The sequence below is a fragment of the Natator depressus genome, chromosome 1 (genome assembly GCF_965152275.1).
Source record: "Natator depressus isolate rNatDep1 chromosome 1, rNatDep2.hap1, whole genome shotgun sequence".
NCBI classification, from domain to species: domain Eukaryota; kingdom Metazoa; phylum Chordata; order Testudines; family Cheloniidae; genus Natator; species Natator depressus.
The window spans coordinates 301,746,224-301,771,749 of NC_134234.1; the positions used below are offsets into that span (position 1 = coordinate 301,746,224).

A 25,526-nucleotide genomic window follows, 5' to 3' on the forward strand; every position below is an offset into this window, starting at 1 on the left:
TGTTTCCTCCTTCCCCTCCCTGCTCCCTGGGTGCCAGTAGGAGGAGCATTGAGAGCAGGGGGGGGAGAGTTTTTCTGTGCTGTCACTTCCTGTGCCTGGTGACACAGTCACCTCAGGCTTCCAGGAAGAGCAATTGCAGGGAAATACATCTCAGCCCATGCAGTCCAAGGATGGAGGGTACTCCACTGGTCTTTGGGGATAGCACATGCACCGTCCAGTCAACCCACAGGAGCTCTGGGGGAATGGAGAATGCTCAGTGAGGAAGGAATCTTTGGACAATTTAGCTGCTCAGATCTAACAAGTCTCTGCTTTTTCCCCAAATTTTCCCCAAACCGTGTGCTCTGAAGTGTCCAGCCCTCTCCTGGAACACTCGAAATAAGATTTGTTCGCTCCTTTAAAAGACAAAAGCACATCATAGCTTATTAATTTAACTAAGGCAGATACACCCTTCCCTTCAAACACAACAGTGAGTTGGTTTATAGTAAAAATAAAACAAATTTATTAACAATAGGTCATAGGTTAAGTGATGCCAAGTAAAAGAAATAAAAGTAGAGATGGTTACAAGTAAATAAAAGTGAAAACACGCATCTGAAAGTCTGAAACTTACTCTAGCAAGATACAAGCTTTGTTCAATGTGGTTTCTCTCATCAATCTTCCTTCTTCCCAGGCATGGCTGACTTTCCCTCAGTCAGGACCTTCCACAGAAGTACAAGAGGCTGCATGTTAAGGCATACATTTTATGACAATATTAATCACCAGTTTGTCATGGGCTTTCATGAACACCTCACTTGATAAACTTTTTATAGTAGAGTAATATTGTAGACAATCAGCTGATTCAATTGCTTATCACTAAGGCTGCGAGTCTGTCAGAGAGGTCACAGAAGTAACGGATTCTGTGATTTTCCATTACCTCTGTGACATCTGCAGCAGTAGCAGTTTGGGGGTGTGTGAGGGGGCTTGGGGCTAAGGGCAGGGTGTTGGGGGGTGTGGGGCAGTGCTTACCTTGGGGTGGGGGGCTCCCCAGCTCCCATTGGCATGGCCCTGCAGCTCCTTGGCAGAGGGGCCGGGGGCTCTGGGCGCTGCCTGTGCCTGCAGGCCCTGCCACCGCAGCTCCCATTGGCTGTGGTTCCCAGTCAACGGGAGCTGTGCAGCCAGCACTTGTGGCAGGAGCAGTGCATGGAACCCCCTGGCCCCTCCGCCACTTAGGAGCTGCAGGGACACATGGAGCCAGGTAGGGAGCCTCTGAAACCTGCCTAACACCCTCCTCCCCCCCGCACCAGCGGGGGTCCCGGGCCACCTCCCTCATCACCCGCGGTGCCCCGGACCGCCCCCCCTCAGAGTACCCATGGCTCCCCGCCCAAGTTTTAGTTAGGGGTATATAGTAAAAGTCATGGACAGGTCATGGGCTGTGAATTTTTGTTTATTTCCTGTGACCTGTCCATGACTTTTACTAAAAATACCCATGACTAAAACGTAGCCTTACTTATCACTTGAGGTTCAGACCCCCTGTCTTTATAGCCAAAGCAAAGGTTCTCCCCCCTCGCCCTCGGAAGTTGTCTCCTCCCCCTCTTGTTAGATTGATAGCTTTGTTTACCTAATATGTTAATAGACTGTCATTGTCTCTGCCTGATGACTAAGCTGGTCAGAGAAGCAAATATACATTCCTTTGTCTAGGGCAGACCTGTTTACCAATTCCCCCTGACATGCCTGGCTTAAACACATTTTAGTCATCATTACAGCATATATCCATAACTCTTAATACACATTGCATACATCCTTCATGCAAGAGTATTAATGACCAATCAAGTTTATTAGTTTTCTAGTGACATATTACATGACACCTTTTAGATACAGATTATAACCATAGTGAGCTGGGGTACAGTGAAATGGTAGGCCAGCTGAAACTTATTACCTGATCCATTGAGCCCCTTGCCTTCTAGCACTGGAATGCTCTACGGGTGGCAGCCACCTGTAATGTTGATGATTTGTAACATTTATCTAATAACTATACAATGCAACTATTAACACCCACTACGCCCACCCTCCAAGATTTACCATATAGTCAGTCAGAATGAGGAGACTAGTGAAAGATGAATGAAATGATTTTCAGAATTTGAGGAGATATGATGTAATATTGGCTGCTGAAGAAATAATGCAAAATATGAACCAAAATACCTTGTTTCTAACAAATTTAGAGACAAAGGAATTTTCTCCCTTCCATTTCCACAATTTATTTCATGAGCATATCAGAAATGCAATACTTTAGGCACTGGTGTATATAAACTTTTTGTTGATAGATAAGACTGGCAAAGTATTTGCATATCCACCCTTGTTCTCACATGGATTAGGAAGAAGTGTAGAAAATATATTGATATTTGTCAACATATCTTACATAAGAACAGCCATACTGGGTCAGATCAATGGTCCATCTAGCCCAGTATCCTGTCTTCTGACCGTGGTCAATGCCAGGTGCTTCAGAGGGAATAAACAGAACAGATAATCATCAAGTGATCCATCCCCTGTCACCCATTCTCAGCTTCTGGCAAACAGAGGTTAGGGACACTTCAGAGCATAGTTTTGCATCCCTGCCCATCCTGGCTAATAACCAGTGATGGACCTATCCTCCATGAACTTATCTAGTTCTTTTTTGAACCCTGTTATCGTCTTGGCCTTCACAACACCCTCTGGGAAAGAATCCCACAGGCTGACTATGCATTGTGTGAAGAAATACTTCCTTTCGTTTGTTTTAAACCTGCTGCCAGTTAATTTCATTTGGTGACCCCTAGCTCTTGTGTTATGTGAAGGAGTAAATAACACTTCCTTATTTACTTTCTCCACACCAGTCATGATTTTATAGACCTCTATCATATCCCCCCTTAGTCGTCTCTTTTCCAAGCTGAAAAGTCCCAGTTTTATTAATCTCTCCTCATATGGAAGCCGTTCCATACCCCTAATCATTTTTGTTGCCCTTTTCTGAACCTTTTCCAATACCAATATATCTTTTTTGAGATGGGGCAACCACATCTGCACGCTGTATTCAAGATGTGGGCGTACCATGGATTTATATAGAGGCAATATGATATTTTCTGTCTTATTATCTATCCCGTTCCTAATGATTCCCAACATTCTGTTAAGTTTTTTTGACGGCTGCTGCACATTGAGTGGATGTTTTCAGAGAATTATCCATAGTGACTCCAAGATCTCTTTCTTGAGTGGTAACAGATAAGTTAGATTGCATTTCATATGTATAGTTTGGATTATGTTTTCCAACGTGCACTACTTTGCATTTATGAACATTGGTTTTTTTTTCAATTTTTCAATTTTTTTTAAACATAGATGTTTCAGTTTTATGCATATGAAGAAGTTATTTGATTGTTGTTATGGACTATATCATCATCTCTGTTTATGATCTGATTAATCTGTAATATTATTGTGTCACAGACTAAACTGAAGAGCTTGAATTATGTTTTCGATGATGATATGCTGCTTTAATCTGGTACACATAGCTGAGTTGACTTTATCAGAATTACCAAGTAACACATAATTTGTATGGAAGAAGTATATGCAGGTGTTGCTTTTATTTAGACATCTGCTGATAATTAATGATTTATTATGATTCTGAACCAGAAACCAGAAGCCTGTAATTTTTCTAGACACACTGTGCTCAGTTCTCATCTCATGTAGGCCAGTGTACATATGGAATAACTCCACTGCAGTCAATTGAGCTACTCCAAATTTATTCCAATCTGTGTAAAATACGGCCAAATATGTATAGAGTGGATGAGAGATCTTACCAGCCATAATGAAGGCCAGAGTCTGAAACCTCGGTTTTATTTGTTGTGCTGCTTGAGTAAAGAAGATTTAAGCATGAGTGTTTTGAGAGATTTAGTTTGGTTTGGCAAGCACTGAGATGATTATGTCTGATCCTCTTCAGTGTCCCAGGCTGTGGCCAGGCCTAGAAAGACTTTTAAAATCTCGTTGAAAAGCCAGTGCAGAAACACACATGTTGGACAATTCAAGAAATCCTTTCATGTCAACTATTTTGCACTGAAGCAGTTTCTTTTCTTTGCTCAGTCTCTTACCCTGAAATGAACATGCTGGTTTTGGACTGCAGCCTCGTCTGTAATCAGAACACTTAGGGGTGAGCAAAGCAGTTATATACTGGGTGATGGATACAGGAGTAGTGATCACCAGCATTATTGACTTAGAAAAGTGGATCAATATAGTGAGGTGGATCATCTCCTTTGAGTGGGTCACTGACATTAATTAAAAATTGATTAAATTTTAGGACATACCATGTAGGAAACTGAATGGGCTAATTTTGCTAAATTAATTCAAGCATCCTAGGATGGAGCTGGAGAATATTTGGACCTTGGTAAAAACTTTCACTAGAGGATAATTTATGATCATTTAAAGTAAAACAACGGCTTTAAGGAGGGGGAATCATATAGAAGTCATGCCAGGGACTAGCAGGCTGAAGCAAACAAAGTGACAGGCCCAAACGAACCAAGGGCCGTACAATGAGTCCTCTTTAAGAGACAAAACAAAACAAAACAAAACCTCCCCAACAGGACATGTCTGTTCCGTTCCTTCTGATGTCAGCACTGACCCTCCCCAGAGGTTTTGCTTTATGGCCTTAATGCAAGTAATGGGGTTTGGCCTGTTTCAGGGGTCTGGAGTTAGCATGGCTCCTCCACAGGGATTTTTGCTACACGGTTCTTCCCCTCCCCTCCACCCAACCCCCAGATTAAAAGAGTACATCAGAGGAAACAAAGGCCATGGTTTCACAGCTCTTGTAGCTCCCTGAAAATCTCTCCCTTTTGTGCGGGAAAGGAGCTTCTTAAATCCCTTCCCAAGCTCTGAACTTCCTGCAGCACTGGGAAATACAAACCCATGAGTGCTGAGGGAAGAGGGGAGATCCAGAACCCTCTGCACTTGGAGCTCTGATCTCACATCCTGAGTGGGGACAGCAGTCTGAGACTTCCTCACAAACCCCAAAAGACCCCCCGAGAGCTCTTCTGCCACCTCAGTGACTGTGGAGTTCGCAGGCCCCTGCCTACTTACTTCTTACAGAAACATTGAAATGGGAAAGTGCTGGCCCTGGAGATTATCTTTATTAGCCTTAAGAGGCTGGTACATCCCATTACAGTGAAATTTTCTAATTTAATCTCGACTTTGGACCTGCTGCTTCAAAATAGACTGAATATGGTAATGTGAATGTTGTTGTATGAGAAAGTGTGTAGAGTGGCCACCAGTAGGGATGGTTTTGGTTAAAAATAAGATTCCCTCTGTACCTTCACCCAAATCTAAAAATGCACACAAATCAACATTATTTTTAAGGTTCTAAAATATTTATATGAGCTTTTTTTCACTTGGGGACCAGACCTAGCAGCTGGGAGTTCAGCAGTTTTGAAAATCTTGGTCACGGTAATTTCATTTGAGTTTTCACACTTCTGGAAAGATACAGCATGCGTGTGTGTGTGTGTGTGTGTGTGTGTATGTGTTTAAGTGTGCACTTAGAGTATTAAGTATGCACTTTTCAATGCATGTCTGTAGGTATCAATCAGCCTTAAGGATTTAAAGTGGCTTAAGTTCCTAGAAAGGTGCTTGTCAAATGTGTGTGATTAGCCATTTTAAATGCTTAGGCTGCCCTACATAGTTAAGGTGGTTTTAAAGCTTATGTCATCTGAAGGCTTTGAAGTGGCGCCATGCCATATCCCAGAGTATTTAATGCTATGGATAGGTTGGGAAGGGAATTTTCTTTGATCTCCGACATTAGCCATGTTTTTGTGAGTGTTTCTGCTGGTGTACCCTCAGCACTAGTGTGACACACTTTTGCTGATAGACTAGCTGCATTTGTTAGCCTTTGAATTCCCCTTTTCTTACAATTAAAGGCTCAATACACTGAAGTGTTGAGCACTGTCAGCTGCCATTGGAGTGTTCGGTATCTTGTAGCATCAAGGGGAGCAAATAGAGTTGTAGTTATTGATAAAGGCAGTATGATCCCTATCAGCTTAAGAACATAACCTTAATTGCTGCTTGCAAGTGTAGCCACTGCCTGCCTCTCCCACACAGTTATGGGAAGGAACTTGTGAGTGAAATTCTTTGGCCCATGTTATTCAGGATGTCAGATTAAATGGCCATAACTAGATGATCATAATTAGGTCAGACTAGATGGTCAAAACTACACTGATTTCATTGAGGTCAGAATTTCACCCTATGAATCTATGAATTCCAGGTACATGATTGCCATAAAAACCACAGCATTTGCCAGGATCTACTGCAAAGTGGTATCTGTGATACCTAATTCCTATTTTAAGTAGAGGAAAATACTATGATATAACAGATGGTAAATGCTGATTTTAAGGTTAAGATAATAGATTTCTAGTAATATAAAAAACTATAAGATACTATTTATCACTTAACTGAAGCTGCCTAAAATAGTTCAAATTCTACTCTCCAACACTCAAAAAAGTAAAAAAGTTCACTGAATGCTATCTAAGTCCACCATTAGTGTCTTTAATGTTAGGCATGCTGAAAGTTGTTTTATCCAGGTCGCTACAACAAGTGATTGCCCTTTCTGCACTTGTTGAAAATGTGTGTTTGTCCAACAGAAGATTGTATTTCTAAAGAGTTTTCTTGTAGCATCTACTACCAAGGTGTGTGTGTGTGTGTGTGTGTGTGTGTGTATATATATATATATATATATATATAAATAAAATCTGCCTAGCATATAAGGAGTCATATAAGGAATCTTCATTAATGATCTGGAGGATGGTGTGGATTGCACCCTCAGCAAGTTTGCAGATGACATTAAACTGGGAGGGGAGGTAGATACGCTGGAGGGTAGAGATAGGATACAGAGGGACCTAGACAAATTAGAGGTTTGGGCCAAAAGAAATCTGATGAGGTTCAGCAAGGACAAGTGCAGAGTCCTGTACTTAGGAAAAAAGAATCCCATGCACCGCTACAGACTAGGGACTAAATGGCTAGCCAGCAGTTCTGCAGAAAAGGACCTAGGGGTTACAGTGGACGAGAAGCTGGATATGAGTCAACAGTGTGCCGTTGCTGCCAAGAAGGCCAATGGCATTTTGGGGTGTATAAGTAGGGCCATTGCCAGCAGATCAAGGGACGTGATCGTTCCCCTCTATTCGACATTGGTGAGGCCTCATCTGGAGTACTGTGTCCAGTTTTGGGTCCCACACTACAAGAAGGATGTGAAAAAATTGGAAAGAGTCCAGCAGAGGGCAACAAAAATTATTAGGGAACTGGAACACATGACTTATGAGGAGAGGCTGAGGGAACTTGGATTGTTTAGTCTGCAGAAGAGAAAAATGAGGGGGGATTTGATAGCTGCTTTCAACTACCTGAAAGGGGTTCCAAAGAGGATGGATCTAGGCTGTTCTCAGTGGTAGCAGATGACAGAACAAGGAGCAATGGTCTCAAGTTGCAGTGGGGGAGGTTTAGGTTGGATATTAGGAAAAACTTTTTCACTAGGAGGGTGGTGAAGCACTGGAATGCGTTGCCTAGGGAAGTGGTGGAATCTCCTTCTTTTGAGGTTTTTAAGGTCAGGCTTGACAAAGGCCTGGCTGGGATGATTTAGCTGGGGATTGGTCCTGCTTTGAGCAGGGGGTTGGACTAGATGGTCTCCTGAGGTCCCTTCCAACCCTGACATTCTATGATTCTATGATCACAAAAAGATGCATAACGGATAGGCCCTGAGGCTTCCACCATGGTGGTTCTGTTAAGATGATCCCCAATCTTCTGTTAAGAGGATCCCCAGTCTCCTAGAGCTTGTGTGCATCTTCGTTCTTACACTCCTCTGTCCATTTTCTTAAACTTCTGCAGATGGGGATTGTGGAGATCATTTATTTGTGCTGTTCCATGTCTCTGGAACTTCCTAGCCTTTTGTGAGCCAGTACGTTATTTCCTCTCTTTTAAATTTCAGTGTAAAACCTTCCTCTCTTTTCTATCATTTAACTGACTTTCTCTAAAAAGTACTTGGTATGCTGTGGATAAAGCATAGTCTAATGTATTTGGGAGGAAGGGATGTTGAGGATAGTGATAAATGACTCTGCTTTCATGCTTTGTAATGTTACTAATCATTGGTGGAAAAAAGACTTCATGGTTATAAGTTATTTTCTGTTATTCTATTTGTTGCTCTTGTATGAAGGTGCGATTCAAAAATATTAAACATACATCTGGTACAATTTGGCTTCCACTGGTTTTATGCAATATATCCCTTTAAAACTTATTTTTATTCTTTAAAAGTGTGAATTTTTCGCACTGATCCACAAGACAGTGTCTAGACTATGGCATTATTGTAATTATATTTTTAAAAGGGCACAGATCAAACTCTGAAAGGTTTGAACAGCCGTTTTAAGCCTCCAGGTTAGCTAAGAAAGGACATAATGGCTGAAAGTTCAAAGATAGTTCTACAGAGGTCTCAAATCCAATGACTTTATTCCTCTGTTGTATAGTTTGAGATTATAATTGTTAACCTTGAGCCACACATACAATACAATACAATACCCTATACATAAATACACCTCTACCCTGATATAATGCGACCTGATATAACATGAATTTGGATATAACGCGGTAAAGCAGCGCTCCAGGGGGCGGGGCTGCGTGCTCCGGTGGATCAAAGCAAGTTCAATATAATGCGGTTTCACCTATAATGCGGTAAGATTTTTTGGCTCCCAAGGACAGAGTTATATCAGGGTAGAGGTGTATAATGTTACATGATCGGACTTGGCAATAGCCAGGAAATGGAGAAATGAAGCTGAAATTCCACATTTAATCCATCCCATAATCTCCCTCCTAAATACTGGGGTCTGTAAAGTGGTGGTTGACTTTCTCAGTACCAATAAGGCAGGGCAGGTGACAGGAGACTGTCATTTCAGATACCATTGCTAGTAACAGCATTACTAGGAGCTGGGATGGATGGAATTTCAAGTTTTTCTTTGAGTGTAACTGCATTTTTTTTTCAGTTTAAGCCAAAACCTTAAAATTATTTTAGCATTCATGAATATGCTTAATTGAACACAGTGCTCTAAATGTGTTTTTGTTTGTTGTTTCATTGGGAGCATATACATATAAACAACAAATAATAATGGAATATAGTTCATTATAAAATATATATATACATGTACATCGATGGTGCAGATAGAGGCTTATGAGAATAAATCTGTCAACACCAAGTTATATACAAGATCATTTATCCACTTCCATGTTCCCTTGAGTCCCAAGGACTAGATGTAGGGTACATACTGTAACTTAAAACTGATTTCTGCATGAATAATGTATCATTGCTAATTGATGTATGGGGATAATATCATCACAGGGAGAAAATTGGACACAAAATCTACGGCTGCATTCCTCGAGAACATTTAAAAATTATATCTAAATGTAGAAAAATTGATGAGTGAAATATTCTGAGGGAAGGCTGTCCGCCTTCCATAAACCACCCTTGTAGAGATAAAACTTGTTCTTTATCCAGTAAATCAAGAGGGGATTTCCATGCACAGAAAAGCATTTTTTTATGAATCAACACCCTAGCACATCCGTCACAGAAATCATTAAACCTACACCCTGCAATATGACTTGGGGTGAGTCCGGAAATGAGACTCTAAAGCATAATGAGAAGACATGCAGTAATTTAAGATTTGTTTCCAGAATTCTTCTCAGTTTGTAGTCCTAAAGTACTAATTACGTATTTAAGATATTTTAAAATAAGTATTAATTATCTGATAGTGGTAATATTTACATATAGTTACAGTATAGCTAATGAACATCCTAATAAAAACCTATTTCACTTTCTACACATGCCTACAAATCAAGTGTCCCCAAACATCCAACTCAAATATAACATGGATTAATTACATTATCCAATCCTAATTTTATCACCAGAAGATGCTTTTGACTAGTTTAAATTCAAAAGAAAATCCCAAATTAGCTACTGTTACTACATTATGTATATGTTTATACCATAAAATGGCCCATCTTAACATTTTAGTTTAGACATATTGGGCCTCATACCTCAGTGGAGCTGGGCCCATTTACACCATCTGAGGATCCAACCCATTCTGTTGTGCTAAGGAACTGAGGGTGTTACATAGAAATTGTTAGCTTGCCCTGATCAGTGTTCAAGAAGCTGCATTGACTTTAATAAGAGCTTTTTGGTTGCTAGAGATACATAAGGGGAAGACTCCTTGTTAAAGCTTGATGCATGTTTTACTGGAGTCTAGTCAATACCTTGGTACAAGAGGTAACAGTACTTCTGTTTTTTCCCTGGAGGTGAGGTGGTGCAGTGGTTGCCAGTAAAGAAGAAGCATTTATCTTGTCATAGCATGAATCTTTTAAAAGGGAGATTAGGGAAGAGAGTTGAAAAATAGTAAACTGGATAATTTGATAAATGTAGATATGTGATATCACTTAAAAATAAATCTTCTGATTTAGGGCTAGACCTGTGTCTGTTAGTCACAGCCCAGAGTAAGCATGTAAGCAACATGGAGCCACACTGGCCAGGGGCAGGGGAGTATTCTGCCTCTGTGACCATGCTGTACAGAGGGAACTTGGCCAATATTACATCCCTTTATGGTCTTCAGCCCACTGCCCCTTGGAAATTGCTCCCACCCTGTAGTTGGCGTGAGGGAGGAGGGGACAGGACCTCCTTACTGCCCCTCAGAGCGATACAGAATTTGGCCTTTGGTGAGCAGGACTGGTTTTAGAGGTGGGTGAGCAGGGAGATAGTTTTGGACATCAACTTCTGGGGAGGTGCCACACTGCTGTGCCACGTGGCCTTTTTTTTCCTGTCTTCTCTGGTGATTGGTTGTCTGTTTGTTTGTATTGCTCGGCCGCTGAGAGGGTGGAGGGGCGCTGAAAATGTTTTCAACCCTGGCTGGCAAAACACCTAGAGCCGGCCCTGCTGGTGAGCATCTAGCAGTATTGTATTTCAACCTGTAGCAAGGTTTCTATTCCATGCTGTTCATTAAAGGCACACTTTAATTGCTGACCTATCTTTATAATGTTTCCATCAGGGTGGTTTTACTTTCTGGCATTCATACTGTGACTGAAAAGAATTTAAAATAAAAGAACAATAACCTGCAACTTACTGTGAAACTCACATAATAGGTGAACACGTTATCTAGCAAAGCATGTTCTCTGGTTTGTTTGCAGTGAATCTTGGAGTAAGTTGAGTGGCTAATTGTACAGGTTTTTATTTTTGTAGCTGTTGCATAAATTGATTTCATGATAACTGTTTTGCACTTCTTCACCTAAGGCCTTTCCTTGAGGGAATGTGTGTTAACGCTGTCAATTTGTAGGTCTAGCAGTCCAGACAGTGCCCTTTACTGTGTTGCTGTATGATGCAAGGTTTTCTCACTGCAACAGAACCTAATTTAAAAAAAAAAATCAATGATTGATGTCAGCAAGAAGTTAAGTGAACCACAACAAGGAGAATGTTACTGGACATAGTACATCTATAATTGGCTGCAGCTCTTCATTTTGTTCACTAACAAAGAGACAGCTAGTCTAATAACCATTATTCAGTCTCAGGAAACTGGGGTGATCACTCTTAATTCTTCAGAAGGGCATGTTTTTAGTAACATGCTCTGTGTGAGCTTTACGTCATTATTTACTTAGGGCTAGATTCTGCCATTCTTACTCCAGTTGAGTGTAGTACCTTATGCAGTGAAATACCCAGTTGTGAGTTAGGGAGACGGTTTCCGGCCCTCGCATTTTACTAGTTATATTTCTTTGTGGCAGACAGGAAAAATGTAACAGTTTTCTGTGGCAGGTGGCTGAGGAGAATTGTAACTGCACCTTACATCACTCAGGTTTTTAGACCATAGCCTTTATTGACAGTAGCCACTTCCTTCTAGCACCTTACAGGGCAGGAATGATAAATTATAACTCCTTTCACACTTGACTACATACTGACTGTTACTTCAGTCCTCACTCTACCTTTTCTGAAGTGAGTTTCCTTATCTCTGGAGTGTGCTGTAGTATTATTTCCCAACTAACAGCCACTTAAACCAATCCAGGCTGTTTTAAGTAAAGCAAAAGCTATTAAAAATAACAAGAAAATCACAAATAAAATAAACTTGATGTGGAACTTGAACACAACTAGACTAAACACTGCAGAAAGCCGCCTTAGGACCACATGCGTAAAGGCTCTAGATGTAGACTCTAAGTGCCCTCACTCTTTTGTATAATGGAGGGATTTATCTGTTTTTCATCACAGTGCTGCTTCATTCTATCTATATCCACGTCCGTCATTGCTAGAACAAGGTTAGATAAAGTTATTGTTCTTGTTCTGCACAAATTAAAGTCTCGCCCAAATTAATGATATTTGCAAATTACTGTGCACTTTTCAAACTTGAACTTTAAAAAGTTATTAGTATCAAAATGAGTGACATCCACTCTGAATTTAACAACTGCAACTACATCCTTCTGAGGTTTACCCGCAATCAGAATACAGTGTCAGTCTTTAGTATATATTTTAAACACTGAAAAATGGAATCCCCTTTTGTATTAAAATGTCTATCCCCCTTTATTGGAATCTATTATTGATTCATACAATTTTAGAAGTGTCTTTCTTTCTAATGTGCAGTAGATATCAGGTGTAATAATGAAAAATCGTGTGCAGTTCTAACCTTTCCATCAATTTTAAAAAAGATTTTAAAAGTACCCACTGTAAATATTACTTTTGAAAAATCCCAACACTGAATTTCATTATATATATTTTACCCTGTCTGTAACTGGCAGAAGCAGTTAAAAATCACAAAGAGGATGAGAAACAAGTCCGGTAGAATCTAATCTGAATCCTTGACTGAAAACACTGATTATCTGAAAATGGGCCTGAAATTTTTTTTTCTGATGAGCAACAGTTGTATTGAGAACTCTTTTGTACATCAAGACCCCCACTTATCCAGATAAACCAAGGCCTCTTGCTCAATTTGGAAAAAATGTAATCAGTAATCAAACAAGATTTATGCAATCTGCCCAGTTTTGTTCTTGTTTTCCTCAGGATCAACTCCTGATGTTGAAACTGTAGGAGTTTTACTACCATAGCTCAGAGTTTATTACCCTCTATGGATTACCCCTCATAAATCCAATGAGCTCATTAAATACCTGTATCTGTGATTGTGACTCTCTAACCAAAAGTTCATGTGATCACAGTTGTACAAATATCAACAAACAAAACACTGCCCTCTTTACCTTCTGTATAATCCTCAAACCATAGCAAGGACAGTGCAGTACAGAGGGCCAGAACAGTGCCAGTTTACCACTTCACTCCCACTTAATCCTCAAATTTTTAGGTAGTTTATACGTGGCCCTCTACACAGGGGTGAATTTCATCCTGTGAGCTTGGCACTTCTATTTGTCTATTAGCAGCCTTTTCCTGAACAGACTTAATTCCCTGTTCCACATGTTCCAGACTTTTTCATACTCTTTCAGCATTTTGCTTATGGACTGGTATATTTTTGCTTGTATTGCCGATTTGGGAGTTTATAATTAGTTGTCTCTTTCCAGTTCCTTTAATTATATTTTCAAAGGAAGATTGATTCATTTCCTCAGATTTTTCAGACATGGTTTATAGTTTTTACTGTGTTTTCCCATTTGTAGTTTGGGCTTTTGGGTTGACTTCACATCATCTCAGTAGTATTTCTATTCTTAGGCCCCTATGGAGAAAAATGTTAACATTCATCTGCAAATTTCTGATGTTTATTTATAATTAACTTAGTTTGGTTTCCCAACAAGTGTATAATGGGCATCAGTGTCTTAGTACCTTGTATCATACATTTAATATATTACAAATTACTAGTACAGAACCTTCCTGTAGAACTCCTGAGAGCCTCTCCATCAATTGGAGTTTGAGCCTTGGCTCCAGATAAACGTCACTCAGTGCAGGACTAGGGGGCAGAGGGATGCAAAGGTGGGTGGACATCATCTTTACATCCCCCAACCCTGGAGCTGGAAGTGGGCCAGTTCAGTTCTGGTACACATTCAAGCATCTTCAGAGCTGCTCTACCTTACACTTGGCTTCCATCGCCCCTCAAGAAACCCTTTCAGCAGATGGGGATCAATGGAACTCAAGGATGCACCTATCATACCCTGTACTTTGGGGAGCAATGGGACTAAAAAGGGATGGCTTTAGGCCAGTTAGAGAGCCTACCATGCTGAGGCTTTGCACCAGCACAAAACAACCACAGTGAGGGCACAAATCCCTTAATACTACAATTTTTAGAATATCACTTTGACATTAAAAAAATGACACCACTTTAATTGGTTCATTTTCTAACTGAGCAATAAAATAGAGAAATTAATTTGCACTGAAGTTCCTAAGAGATGTGGAATCAGATGGCAAGCAGAATAAAGGATGTTATTTATTTATCAGATTCAGCTGGCTGGTAGACAGTTGGTACTACACACAACAGAATTTGGCCAGCATTCTGACAATCTCTGATCTTCCTAAAGGACTAATTCATCAGACCAGTCCACTTCAGTCACAATTTAGCACCCACTAAAATAAAGTCTGAGCCTCTTTCCTATGCAAGGTGTCATTCCATTTGTTATAAGATATGGATTCTTAAGCCATGGTAGTGTTAAATTAGTATGAAGGCCTTATCTAATTTCTACTTTGGGTCAAGCATTTTTGAACCTGGATTGGCCAAAAAGATGTTGAACTGCCATTGTTAGTACTATGCAAAATTCTGTTGAGATATATATAAGATATATATACTGCTAAATAATAGTAATAATAAACAACTATGAAGCATAGTAGAGGTGTAGGTCTTTCTTATTTTATTATACTTTGATTTTTTTCGATGTATTTTCTTTGTTTTCCCCCATATCCATCAGGGGGAGTTAATACTAAAATATACAATCTACTGAGCTGAAGGGGCTTGTTTAATTTAATCTTCCTCTACAATAGAATAATACTCCCTCACTTTTTAAAAAGGCAACAAATCAATTGAAAGGGAGTTGTATATTCAGACAACCCTCTTCTTGGACTAATTAAACCATATGCAAGGCATGTTGTTTCCAAGGTTCTTGATCCAAATGGGAGTCTTTCCAATGGCATTAGAGGACATTGTATGAGGCCCAAGAGCAGTAGGGCTGAACGATGTTAATTAGACATTTCAGTAAATTTTGAATGAAAATCCGCATTCCATGTTAATAGTCTAACCCTTTTTTTTTTATTACTGTTTTTAGTTAATGAAGGAATTTCCTCTGCTAAGCATGTTCAACATCCACGAAAATCTGCTAGAAGCTCTGTTGGAGTTACAAGCATATGCAGATGTTCAGGCAGTTTTAGCAAAATATGATGGTAAGTCCAACTACATATATGTATACATATTGTGTACACACACACACCCACCTATGTGACATGAACACTGATATGTTTGCAAAGTAAAATGTTCAAAAGTTAGGAAATGCCAGAATTTAGGTTGTTTGTGCACCTTTAAATTGGGATCCCTTGTGTATATGCTTTATGATACAGTCTTCAATTACATGATCACATACCATATTTTCCACAGGACCCCTGTGTCATTCAGAGCACAGGTAGAACAGTGCTCTCTTAAATGAGCAGTTCTTCAATATGTTGTTTTCTCCTGTTTGTTCAATGTGTGACCCCAGGCCTTATTTACTGCAGACTATTCAAAGCTCGCTTTGAAAACAGAATTAATAATTTCCCCATATATGTTCCTTGGTGTTCATTACTACAATATCTGAGTGCTTCACAAGCATGAATTAATTTATCTTTCCATCACTTCTGTGAGATGAGGGAGTGGCATAATCCCCATTTTAGAGACAGCATGCTGAAGCACAGAGGGATTAAGGTAATTAAATATCCACTACTTTTGGGTACCCAATTTGAAACATCTAGAACCTGATTTTTCAGCGTACATCATGTTACATAACACTTTCTATGTTCAAACCACACCTCCCATTGTCTTCAGTTGCAGCTGTGAGTGCTCAGCACTTCTGCAAATCAGACCCCAGCATGTCAAGTCAGGCACCCAGAAAATGAGGAACACAGTTAGTGAGTACGTGTAAAAAGTTTGGTTTAAGTGACTTGCACAGCACCTCACAGGCATTCTGGGGCAGAGGCAGGGAAAGAATCCAGTTTTCCAGGGCAGCATTCAACTGCCTTAACAGTGAGACAGTTCATCCTCTTCATGCAGTCCCCTGCCTCATTCACTACATGCCTTCCAATTAAAGGAAGGATGCTCCAATGGTTGGGGCATTAGCCTAGGACTTGGGGCAGTCAGGTTCAATTCCCTGCTCCACCACAGGCTTCCTGTGTGACCTTGGGAAGTCATTTAATCTCTCTGTGTCTCAGTTCCCATCTATAAAATGGAGATAAATGCACTTCTCTACCTCACTGGGACATTTTGAGGGTAAATGCATAAAAGATTTTCAGGTGCTCAGATACTACAGTGGTGGGGGCCTAATAATAATAATAATAATTAATAATACACACCTTCCAGCATCTGCACCAAATGAAGCAGGGATCCCACAGACAACAGTCTCCTTTACTACACAATCCTGAGTCATCTCCAGAGCAGGTCCAATCTGTGCACTGAATGGAAAAAGTAGTATGTGATCATATAATTAAAGACTGTGTCATAGTGGATGTGCCCAAGGGGCCCAAATTCTGGCATCTCATGAGTGCTTCTGAGTGCTTGACTTTGCAACCTTAGAGACGTTTTGTATCTAATTTCTTAAGTTTTTAAAAAATAAAACTGAAAAAACAAAAATTCCATCCTGTGACCTCATATTGACTCTCACATGGCTCAACCTGGTTGGAACCTTAGACTACCACACAGATCCACTACACAGTCTTCTGTGTGGACCAACACTAGAGGGTGATGAGACACACTTTGCCAGGGGGTTTCACAGATATTTGCTAACAGCAAAAGAATGCTGAGACTCAAGAGTCTTGGCTTCGATTCCAGTCTTGGCAGGGGAGTGTTCAGTATTGGGTACAGAGCCTTTTACTTGTTCTCCCCAAATGTGCCTCCTTCTGCTCCATCCCCTTCAACGTATCTCTGTTCCAGTCGTGTCTCTTCCTCAGCCCTGACTCCTCATCCCACTCCCATTCTTCTTGCCTACGCTGTCTTCACTCCTCAGATTTCTCATTCCAGTCCCAATCTCCTTGCTAGTCAGTCCCAACCCCTCCTCCGAGCTCCTCATCTGATATGTTTCTCCCTCCCAATCCCCATTAACCGCCAGTCCTCGTCTCCCTGCACAGGCTCTCAGTATCCCATCACTCCCTCCCTGGCTTCTTATCTCATTCTCTCCCCTCCCAGATCTTTTGTTGCCCAGCCATTCTCAGTTCTCCCTCCACCCTATACCATTGTCAGATCTGCTTCACCACACACACTTTTCCCTAGTCTCAGTCTCCCTAGTTTGAGATTGGACAAGGAGATTGAGGGACTATTAAAGTTTCCCCCTCCAGCCAGCTGGCTCCCAGTTCCCCACCATTTCTCTCACCAGCTCCCAGTCCTGACCCGCAGCTCCCAGTCCCAGACTTGTTTCCCAACCAGTCCCAGCCTCCCTTCTCACCCCCGCTCTCTGGCTCCAAGTTCCACGCTTTCCAAACTCCCAATCCCCTTCTCCTTGCCCAGCCAATCCCATTTTCTCGCCTCCACAGTTTTCAGGCTCACCAGACTTCTTATCACAATCTATTCCTTTCCCTCTTCCCTGGTCTGGCTTTTGTCCCCTCTGCATTCAAATCAGATGGCTTCCTCTGCCATTCTATTTGGGCCGGGGGGCCATTGGAAGCATAGGAGGAACAAGCTCCCTGCTCCCAGTTCCAGTGCTCAGACTCACCCAGTTTTCATGTAGCCGCTGTGAGGAGATGCAGCATGCTCAGGCATTCTGCAGTCTGGTCATATGTCGGAGCTATGAGGGGATGGAGCATACTCAGTTGCTCTGTGGAGATGTGGCATGTGCTGTCTGGTTAGCACTAGGAGCTGTGAGAGGCTCAAATATGCTCACTGGGGATGGAACATTTGAAGAGTTTAGCTGCTGTAATTGAAGAAGACTCTACTGAGCATGTGTGAACAATGAGTTTTCAAAGGATTATAACCTTGGTGTATTTTCACAGGAGCCACAAAAGTCACATCTGTGACATAAAGGTAGGCTTAGAAGGATTATATTTTTATCAGTAATTGTCAATTTCACTGTACACACACAAAGTGACAAAAAATAACAATCCAGATGGACAAAGTAAGAAAAATGCTGCTTGAGAACAGAATAGAGTTTGATTTAAGGATATTTACTCTGCATATTTTGACATGTGATGTTGACAATTTGCAGGTTAACAGTTATGAAGCTTTAGCTCTTTGAATCTCAATGTCTGCTGTCAGTAAATAATTATTGTCTGACCCCCTCCCTCCCAGTGTCCCACAATTGTGGAAATGTAAATTGATAAAAATCATAAAAAATGCTCAAAACCCAAAATGTTGCACAACTGTGAAAATTTAAATCAACTCAAATTGAAAAAATAATGCTTAAAAATAAACATTGATATTCTCTGTCCAAATTATAAAAAAATAAAAATGGAATTCTGCCAAGCCTACACAAAGGCCCCCCTCCTGCCAAATGTCCCTGCTCTATAGCATGGAGGCACTAAACCTCTTCAAAGCAAAGGCTACCTGAGGCAGACACCCAACTTGTAAAATTTCAGCCCAAACACTTAACTTTTGGCAAAGTTATAAGCCACTCAAAATAGGCTCTTATCATGGGAGGTGTCCGGCAACCATAATAAATAGGCGGCACTACCAGCCCTGACTATAATATGTGTGTTTTCAATACTTAATCACCATCTTACAGTAGAATCACTATAAGCAGCAGTGCTCAGAATGTCCCGCCACTCTTTGAATGTCACACCACTGCACATCTAGTAGTACTAATTACCCTGGGAGAGGTTTTTATTGGGTATAATTTGGTTGGGAGCAGCGCAGTGGAAAAGAAACATCTACCAAAATTATAACCTGTTTACTCAAAGGTCTTTCTTTTGCTTTCCCTTTTCAGTAATTCCTATCACTCAAATATAGACCCTCCTGGGTTCTGTTTTGATAAGTTCAGAGGAAAACACAGACATAAATGTACTCTGAAATACAATACCGTATTGCCCCATTACCACGGTATCTCAGCACCTTATACTCTTTAATGTATATGAGTAACCTTGTGGATTTTAAAGCACTTAGAAGAGTTGAGCTTGAAACTGAAAGCTGTTCTAAACCTGGCAGTCTGCTATAATTTATCCTCACAACACCCCTCTGAGGTAGGGAAGTCATATTACTTCCATTACCATATTCAGCTCTGTGGCAGAATAGGGAATTAAACCAGAATCTTCCAAATCTCAGGCTAGCACTCTAACCACTAAGACATCCTTCCTCTCTGTTCGTTCATACTAAGGACCCAATCCTGGGCAGTGCTGAGCACTTCCTAAGTGGCAGTGTTTACCTTCAACTCTCCCTGAAGCCAGTAGGACTTGAGGGTGCCATCATCTTCCAGAAAACACTTGGCACATTCTTGGCACATTACAAAATTAGCTTGTAAGTTTAAAAGAAAAGTATATGTGGATGGTAAAAGCCTGTAGGGAAATTTGATGCGGACTCTTTCTCCTGTCTGTGTGGACCCACACATTATACATTTTGTTGTATATAAAGGCATATGTGTATATTTAACACACGCGCACAAGGACTCAGCAAACAAGTTTAACCAGCATAACTCTTAGAATTCATGAGTCTCTAAAGACCCTTTTTAGAGGAGTCTCAGCTCATTTTAGAACTCATCAGCTTTATGTGTTGTAAGATTTATTGGAACATAAAACAATGAACTCATTTATACTTCTCTATCTGCAGTTTCTATTGGTCCCATTCCACTGTCTTTATTCAGCTAAGACCAAACCTGATTTATTGTATTTTGATAACATATGAACAAATTATTTCCTAGAGCAGTCTCCCACCCACCCCTGGCTAAAAACTTGGATCACATTCTTTAAAATGTCAGTCTTTGTGAGGAGACATACTACTTTACCAATGACCATGTGTTGAATTTGTTTATATTATGTACCTGGCAACAGAGATGATGTCCATACTCATTATTCATGGAAAATGTGCCTCATTAGTGGCAAGATATGCACTGTTGCTGAGCTACATAATTATGGTTTCAGAGTTCAGTGTCTGTCAATAGAGTGCAGATGACCTAAACACTATTGAATCCTAAAAGGATTTTTGGCTCTGGCTCGACACACATCTATGTTATTTACAGCAGAAATACTTATGGCTGCTGAAGGGACTAGTCTTCTGAAAGAATAAGCAGCTAGGATTCATAGTAAATAAAACCTCTATGCCCCTCTTGCCCTACTTTTAAACTGGTTGTTTTCCAAGGGAACAGTCCTGTTTTTATGGTGCTGAGAACAAATGATTTATTAACCTCAGTGGGCTGCCAGTTCTTTCTAGGTTGCCATTGGCTGGTAACCTGGGCAGTGTGTGAACACAGAGATCTTTCAGACAGTTGAAAGTTAGACTTCAAAAGGGTAGATACTCTTTTACTTCGTTATGCAAATGTTCTCTTTTCTCTTTTTTGTGGTGGTGGGGGGGTCTAGGGACAATTTTTTTTTCCAGTTTAGGATTGCTGAAAATGTGAGCCTTCTGGTTTCCAGAGGAACATATTCATAAATACTGTCTCATTCTCCTTTCACTTACACTGTGGTTATATAAGAGTAACGCCACTGCAGTTGATGGAGATATATTGGTGCAAGATCAGAATTAGTGACAGGAGAATTCAGCCCATCGTACTGATAGAAAAACATACTGTACTTCTAAATATTTATGATCTCATTCTGATCTAACCTGTACCAGTTTTCCTCAGGCATAACTATTTAATTCAATGGAGTTGCTCCAAATTTACACTGGTGTGAAATCAAAATCAAGGCTTTAGAATAAATTGTATATAGAATTTGAGTCTTCTTTATAGAAGAATGTGCATGGAACATGATGGTTGATCATGTTCCTGTTTGGGCCTAACCCCGTAGTCGTGACTCTGTGTTAATTGCGTGAAACTCCCATTGAAGTCACTGAACGCAAGGACTGCAGGTTTTGGCTTTTCATGTTAGTGAATCCAAACACTCTTTAAAATAATAATAACTGTTTAGGGATGTTTTTTTTTCTGTTCCTGTATAGCTCTGTGAACTGTTCCTGTAGCTCTGTGAACTGAGTAAATTCCACCAACGTTGAACTTGAAGGCATTCCAACGGAAATAATTTTTGGTATCAGTAAAACAGGTTACCAGAAAGCCCCCAGCACAAAACCCCCAATGACACTGGCTCTGTTCTTAAGGACACAGTTTCACTCTTATTCCATATTTCTTTTCCACAGCTTCATTTTATTAGCTCCTCTCAGTTCTCAACATTAACAGCAATCATCATATCAAGTTTTTCTGCTTGTTAGAAGATAACCTGACCTGGATAGATACCTCTGCTTTCTCAGTATGGCTGCCCCAATGCAAAAGGGTTTTTATTATCCCTAATTCTCTGCTGGGCTGAAAACATAACATGAACAACAGAGAAAGAAACTTCAGTCTAATGTTGCATCCTTTTGTTTCCTTTGAATGAGAGAAAGTGGTTATTTATTAACTTTCTTATTTGTCAAGGTCGAACCCAAGCCTGCTGCACCCTTCTGCCAGTGATGCATGTCAGGGAAGATCTCCACAGTGGGGAACAGCAACATCAGGAGAATGAACAAATCTTTTCTCCATTAAATTCTCTTCTTGGACTTTATCAGTCTTATTTACGGACTGATTTCCTCCCTTCATTTCAATGTTGCTTCTCACTCAACTAGGTCTCTGCAACAGCTGGGCCTGTCCATTCATACTGTCTGGTCTAGTTTTGCCTTTGATTCCTGTGGCCTATTTCTGTTTGTCCTCTTTCTGCAAAGAAGATGCAGGACAAAATCACAGGGAAATGGACAAAGACCTAAACTAGCTGTGCAGAGCTTCTTCATTATCCTCATCTAGAGAGGAGTGGTTCATTTCCTCAAGAAATTGTTAAATCATACTCTGCAAATCAAAGGAGTTAAATTGCTTGATCAAAGTATTTATCAGTTTCTGAAACTGAAACATGAGCTTTATAGGAAATGTTTATAATCAGCCAGTGAACCTCAGAAAAGTTTGTTCAAACTGAGCAAATCCAAACAATGCAAATGCTGTAGCTCAACTGTAACTGTTCTCTGTTTTCATTCTCTCATTGTTATACTAAAAAAATTCTCCTTTTGTGCTGAAATTCATACTGTACCTTATCATAGGGCCAGGAGCTGTCCCTTAGAGTTTTGTTCAACTGTACGCTACTCACACGAGTGTGGCAGGAGAGCCTGCACTGCCTGAGTATTAAACAGAAAAACAGGACTACAGCATGCTGCATGTACAATGAAAATACCCTGTTAGATCATCTTGTTCATCCCCCTGCCAGTGCAGGATTGTTCCCTACAGTATATTTTCTAGTACTTTGTCCAGTATAGCTTAAAATGACTCAAGTGATGACCACTTACCACTTCTCGTGGGAGATTGTATTGCAGTCTAATTGCTTCTCTGTCAAGATGTTTTCATCCTGATATTCAACCTACATTTCCCTATGGTTAATTTCATCCCATTATTCTAGCTTTTAACCCCTTGGAACAGCTTCAACAATTCTCCTTCCATGATGATTACTTCTCTCCTTTGTTATCGGGGGGAGGGATAGCTCAGTGGTTTGAGCGTTGGCCTGCTAAACCCAGGGTTGGGAGTTCAATCCTTGAGGGGACAATTTAGGGATCCGGGCAAAAATTGGGGATTGGTCCTGCTTTGAGCCAGGGGGTTGATGACATCCTGAGGTCCCTTCAACCCTGATATTCGATGATCACTGAGTCAGGCTACACATATTTATTGTTGTTCATTTAGTCTTTCCTCATAAATCAATCCCTCTAGCCCTTTTATCACCTGTGAAGAAAATGGAAATCAATGCAGATAATTCCCATGAATATTTATATATATAATCTGTGGAGTTGGTGACTATTGTATGATGTCTAAAAAGTGACTAAGGGGTAAATCCTTACTCAAAACAATGGTTGTAGACAGAATTTAGTTGATTGGTGCTCACATGGACAATACCAGGAATCCATTGTAGGGAGTCTACTTCCAATCCTGTGTAGGTGAAATGCAAAAAATAGTTTGAAGTTCAGAAGTCCTGTTCAGAACCTTAGAAGATCTTCAGGCAGGACCTTTCAAAGGACCTTTGAAATAAAAAAGACAGCCTGTTGCTTAAGAGAGAAACACTAACTGGGGGTTCAGGCATATCTTCGGTTTCATATTGAGGTGTACATAAATGAATCCAGTACTCTAGATGTAATCTTTCCAGTGCCATATAGAAAGGGACTAGCATCTCCCTTGACTGACATGATCTCTTTGTTTGTGCAATCCAGAATTATGGCCCTCTAGCAGCAGTGCACTTAAGCACATACTTAGGTCCCTTTAACTTCAATAGGACTGCTCACATGAGTTAAGCACATAGCCCCTGTTCAGTAAAGCACTTACCTAACGTGGTTTTTTTGGTCATAAGTAGAATAACTTCTTAATTGTTAATAAACACAAAATTCACCTAAAGTGACTGCTCATGCAAGACACTGATCTTTCAACTGCCCAGTGTCAACATTTAGGGGCTCTTGATGACCTGGACGGAGATGATTCCATGTTTTCCTCTCCATATTTACCATTTCCAAGTGTAACTGCTATTTTGGTGGGAACAACAGATCACATGACAGTGCCTGGCACATTGTGCATGCTACCATAATATGATTAATCATCATCATCTGGACACAATGCTATGTTCACAGCTCCTTTCCAACTTGTTAAATATCAAAAGAAACATCTTATGAAGCAAGCCACCATTAAGAATTCACTTTCTCAGCCCTCTCTTTACCTGAGGTACTATATGCCCCAGAAGGTTAGTCCAAGGAAAATAATCATAAAGTGTACCTTCTAGAGACAAGAGCAGTAAGGAATGAAATCCTTCTTTGGATACATACGTCAGAGCTTATTAGGGAAAAATATCCTCAAGGTTTTGACACTTGGATAGCAGTTGCATATTTCAGCACACTGAGGGAGCTCCATTTGCTGTCACAAGAGGATGGGAAACAATGTATGTAGAGATGCTTTGCCAGATGGCTTTACAAGCTGGAGACACTAATTTATGAAGACCTCTAACTTTGGTTCCTGACAGATGAGTTATTTCTTAGGACTAGTTTAGACTTGATTCCCAAAGTACAAGCTAAATTTAATTTGTAACCAGCCATAATTCTACTCTGCTTCTATCTCAGTGTGAGGATCCCAAGTAGGAACTAAAGCCTCCATTGGACAATATTCAAACTTGTATAATGTGGCCTGCTTCAGAGCAGGCAAAATAAAACAACAACAAAAAGGCATGACCCTACACAGAGAAATCTGCAGAACAACACACATGTGTACATTTCTCTGTATTGCTTCATTTTCCATTCCTGAAAAGCATTTCTGTCGGAGAATGGGCCACCCATCAAAGATACCATAGCCATTCAGATCTTTGCTGCTTGGTCATTAACCTACAGTGTCACCACACATCATAATTCGGATCCCATGGCTTCTGCTGACCACTAGGCAGTAATGGATGATCTAAGCTGAGGAAATGGTCTTGGCACCCTGTCTTTTGGATTGTGTGATCTAACGGTTTCTAGCACAACAGGTTACGCATTAGTTGGATGGAATGTATGAAAATCTCCCTTTGCACACTGAGGTTCTGGCCTCTTCTGCTGCTTGGTGCATCCGAGTGCTTTAAGTCTTCGGTAGATGAGAAGGCAACTTTTTCTTGCATTCAAAATGCTTTTTGCTGAAGTTTCACATCCTTCCCTCCCCCCCCCCCCCCCGAGAGTCTCCCCCTTCCTCCTGTTTTTCAGTCTCATTAAAATGGTTAAAGTTGATGGAAAAAGACAGGGGAGATCTCGCTGCACCAGCCAAGGAGTTCTGGGGTTTGCTGCTTCACCAAACCAGGAAGAAGTGGAAGAGTTCTGTCTTCCACTCCCTGTTACTTTAGCCCCCCTGCTTTAGGGGAAGGAGCATGCTGCCTACGAAAATATATTTCTAGGGATTTCAAGCTAGTAGAGTCCTCGTGTCCTGGTTTACTGGTATCAGATACTTGTTAGGCCCTGATTCTGCACCCATTGAAGTCAACAGCCAAGCTCCCACTGTCTTCAGTGGTACAGGATTAGGCTCTAACTGATGGATGCGTCTGAGTTTAGCATCGGCAGATATTCCCAATGTTGTGGTGTCGGATTGATGGCCGTAAGAGCTCAGAGAAACCATGTGCACAGAAGAAAAAAAAATTATATCTGCTACTTCAAAACTCATAAAAAGCTGTAAATAGATCAGAACTCCGAATCAATAATTTTCCATTTTTAACTCTGCTCCCAGAAGGACACTCTGCTTTTTGTTCCTTT

At 40.6% G+C, this 25,526-nt stretch overlaps 1 protein-coding gene across 4 annotated transcripts in view; it reads left to right on the forward strand.

The window, feature by feature from the left end:
- The window catches only part of ST7 (suppression of tumorigenicity 7), a 225,826-nt gene that overhangs the window by 155,277 nt on the left and 45,023 nt on the right, over positions 1–25,526 (forward strand). For all 4 annotated transcript variants that reach the window (XM_074952094.1, XM_074952075.1, XM_074952087.1 and 1 more), the window contains exon 9: positions 15,223–15,337. In XM_074952094.1, coding sequence (XP_074808195.1) covers positions 15,223–15,337 — 115 coding nt within the window. The remainder of the gene's footprint in view (positions 1–15,222; positions 15,338–25,526) is intronic.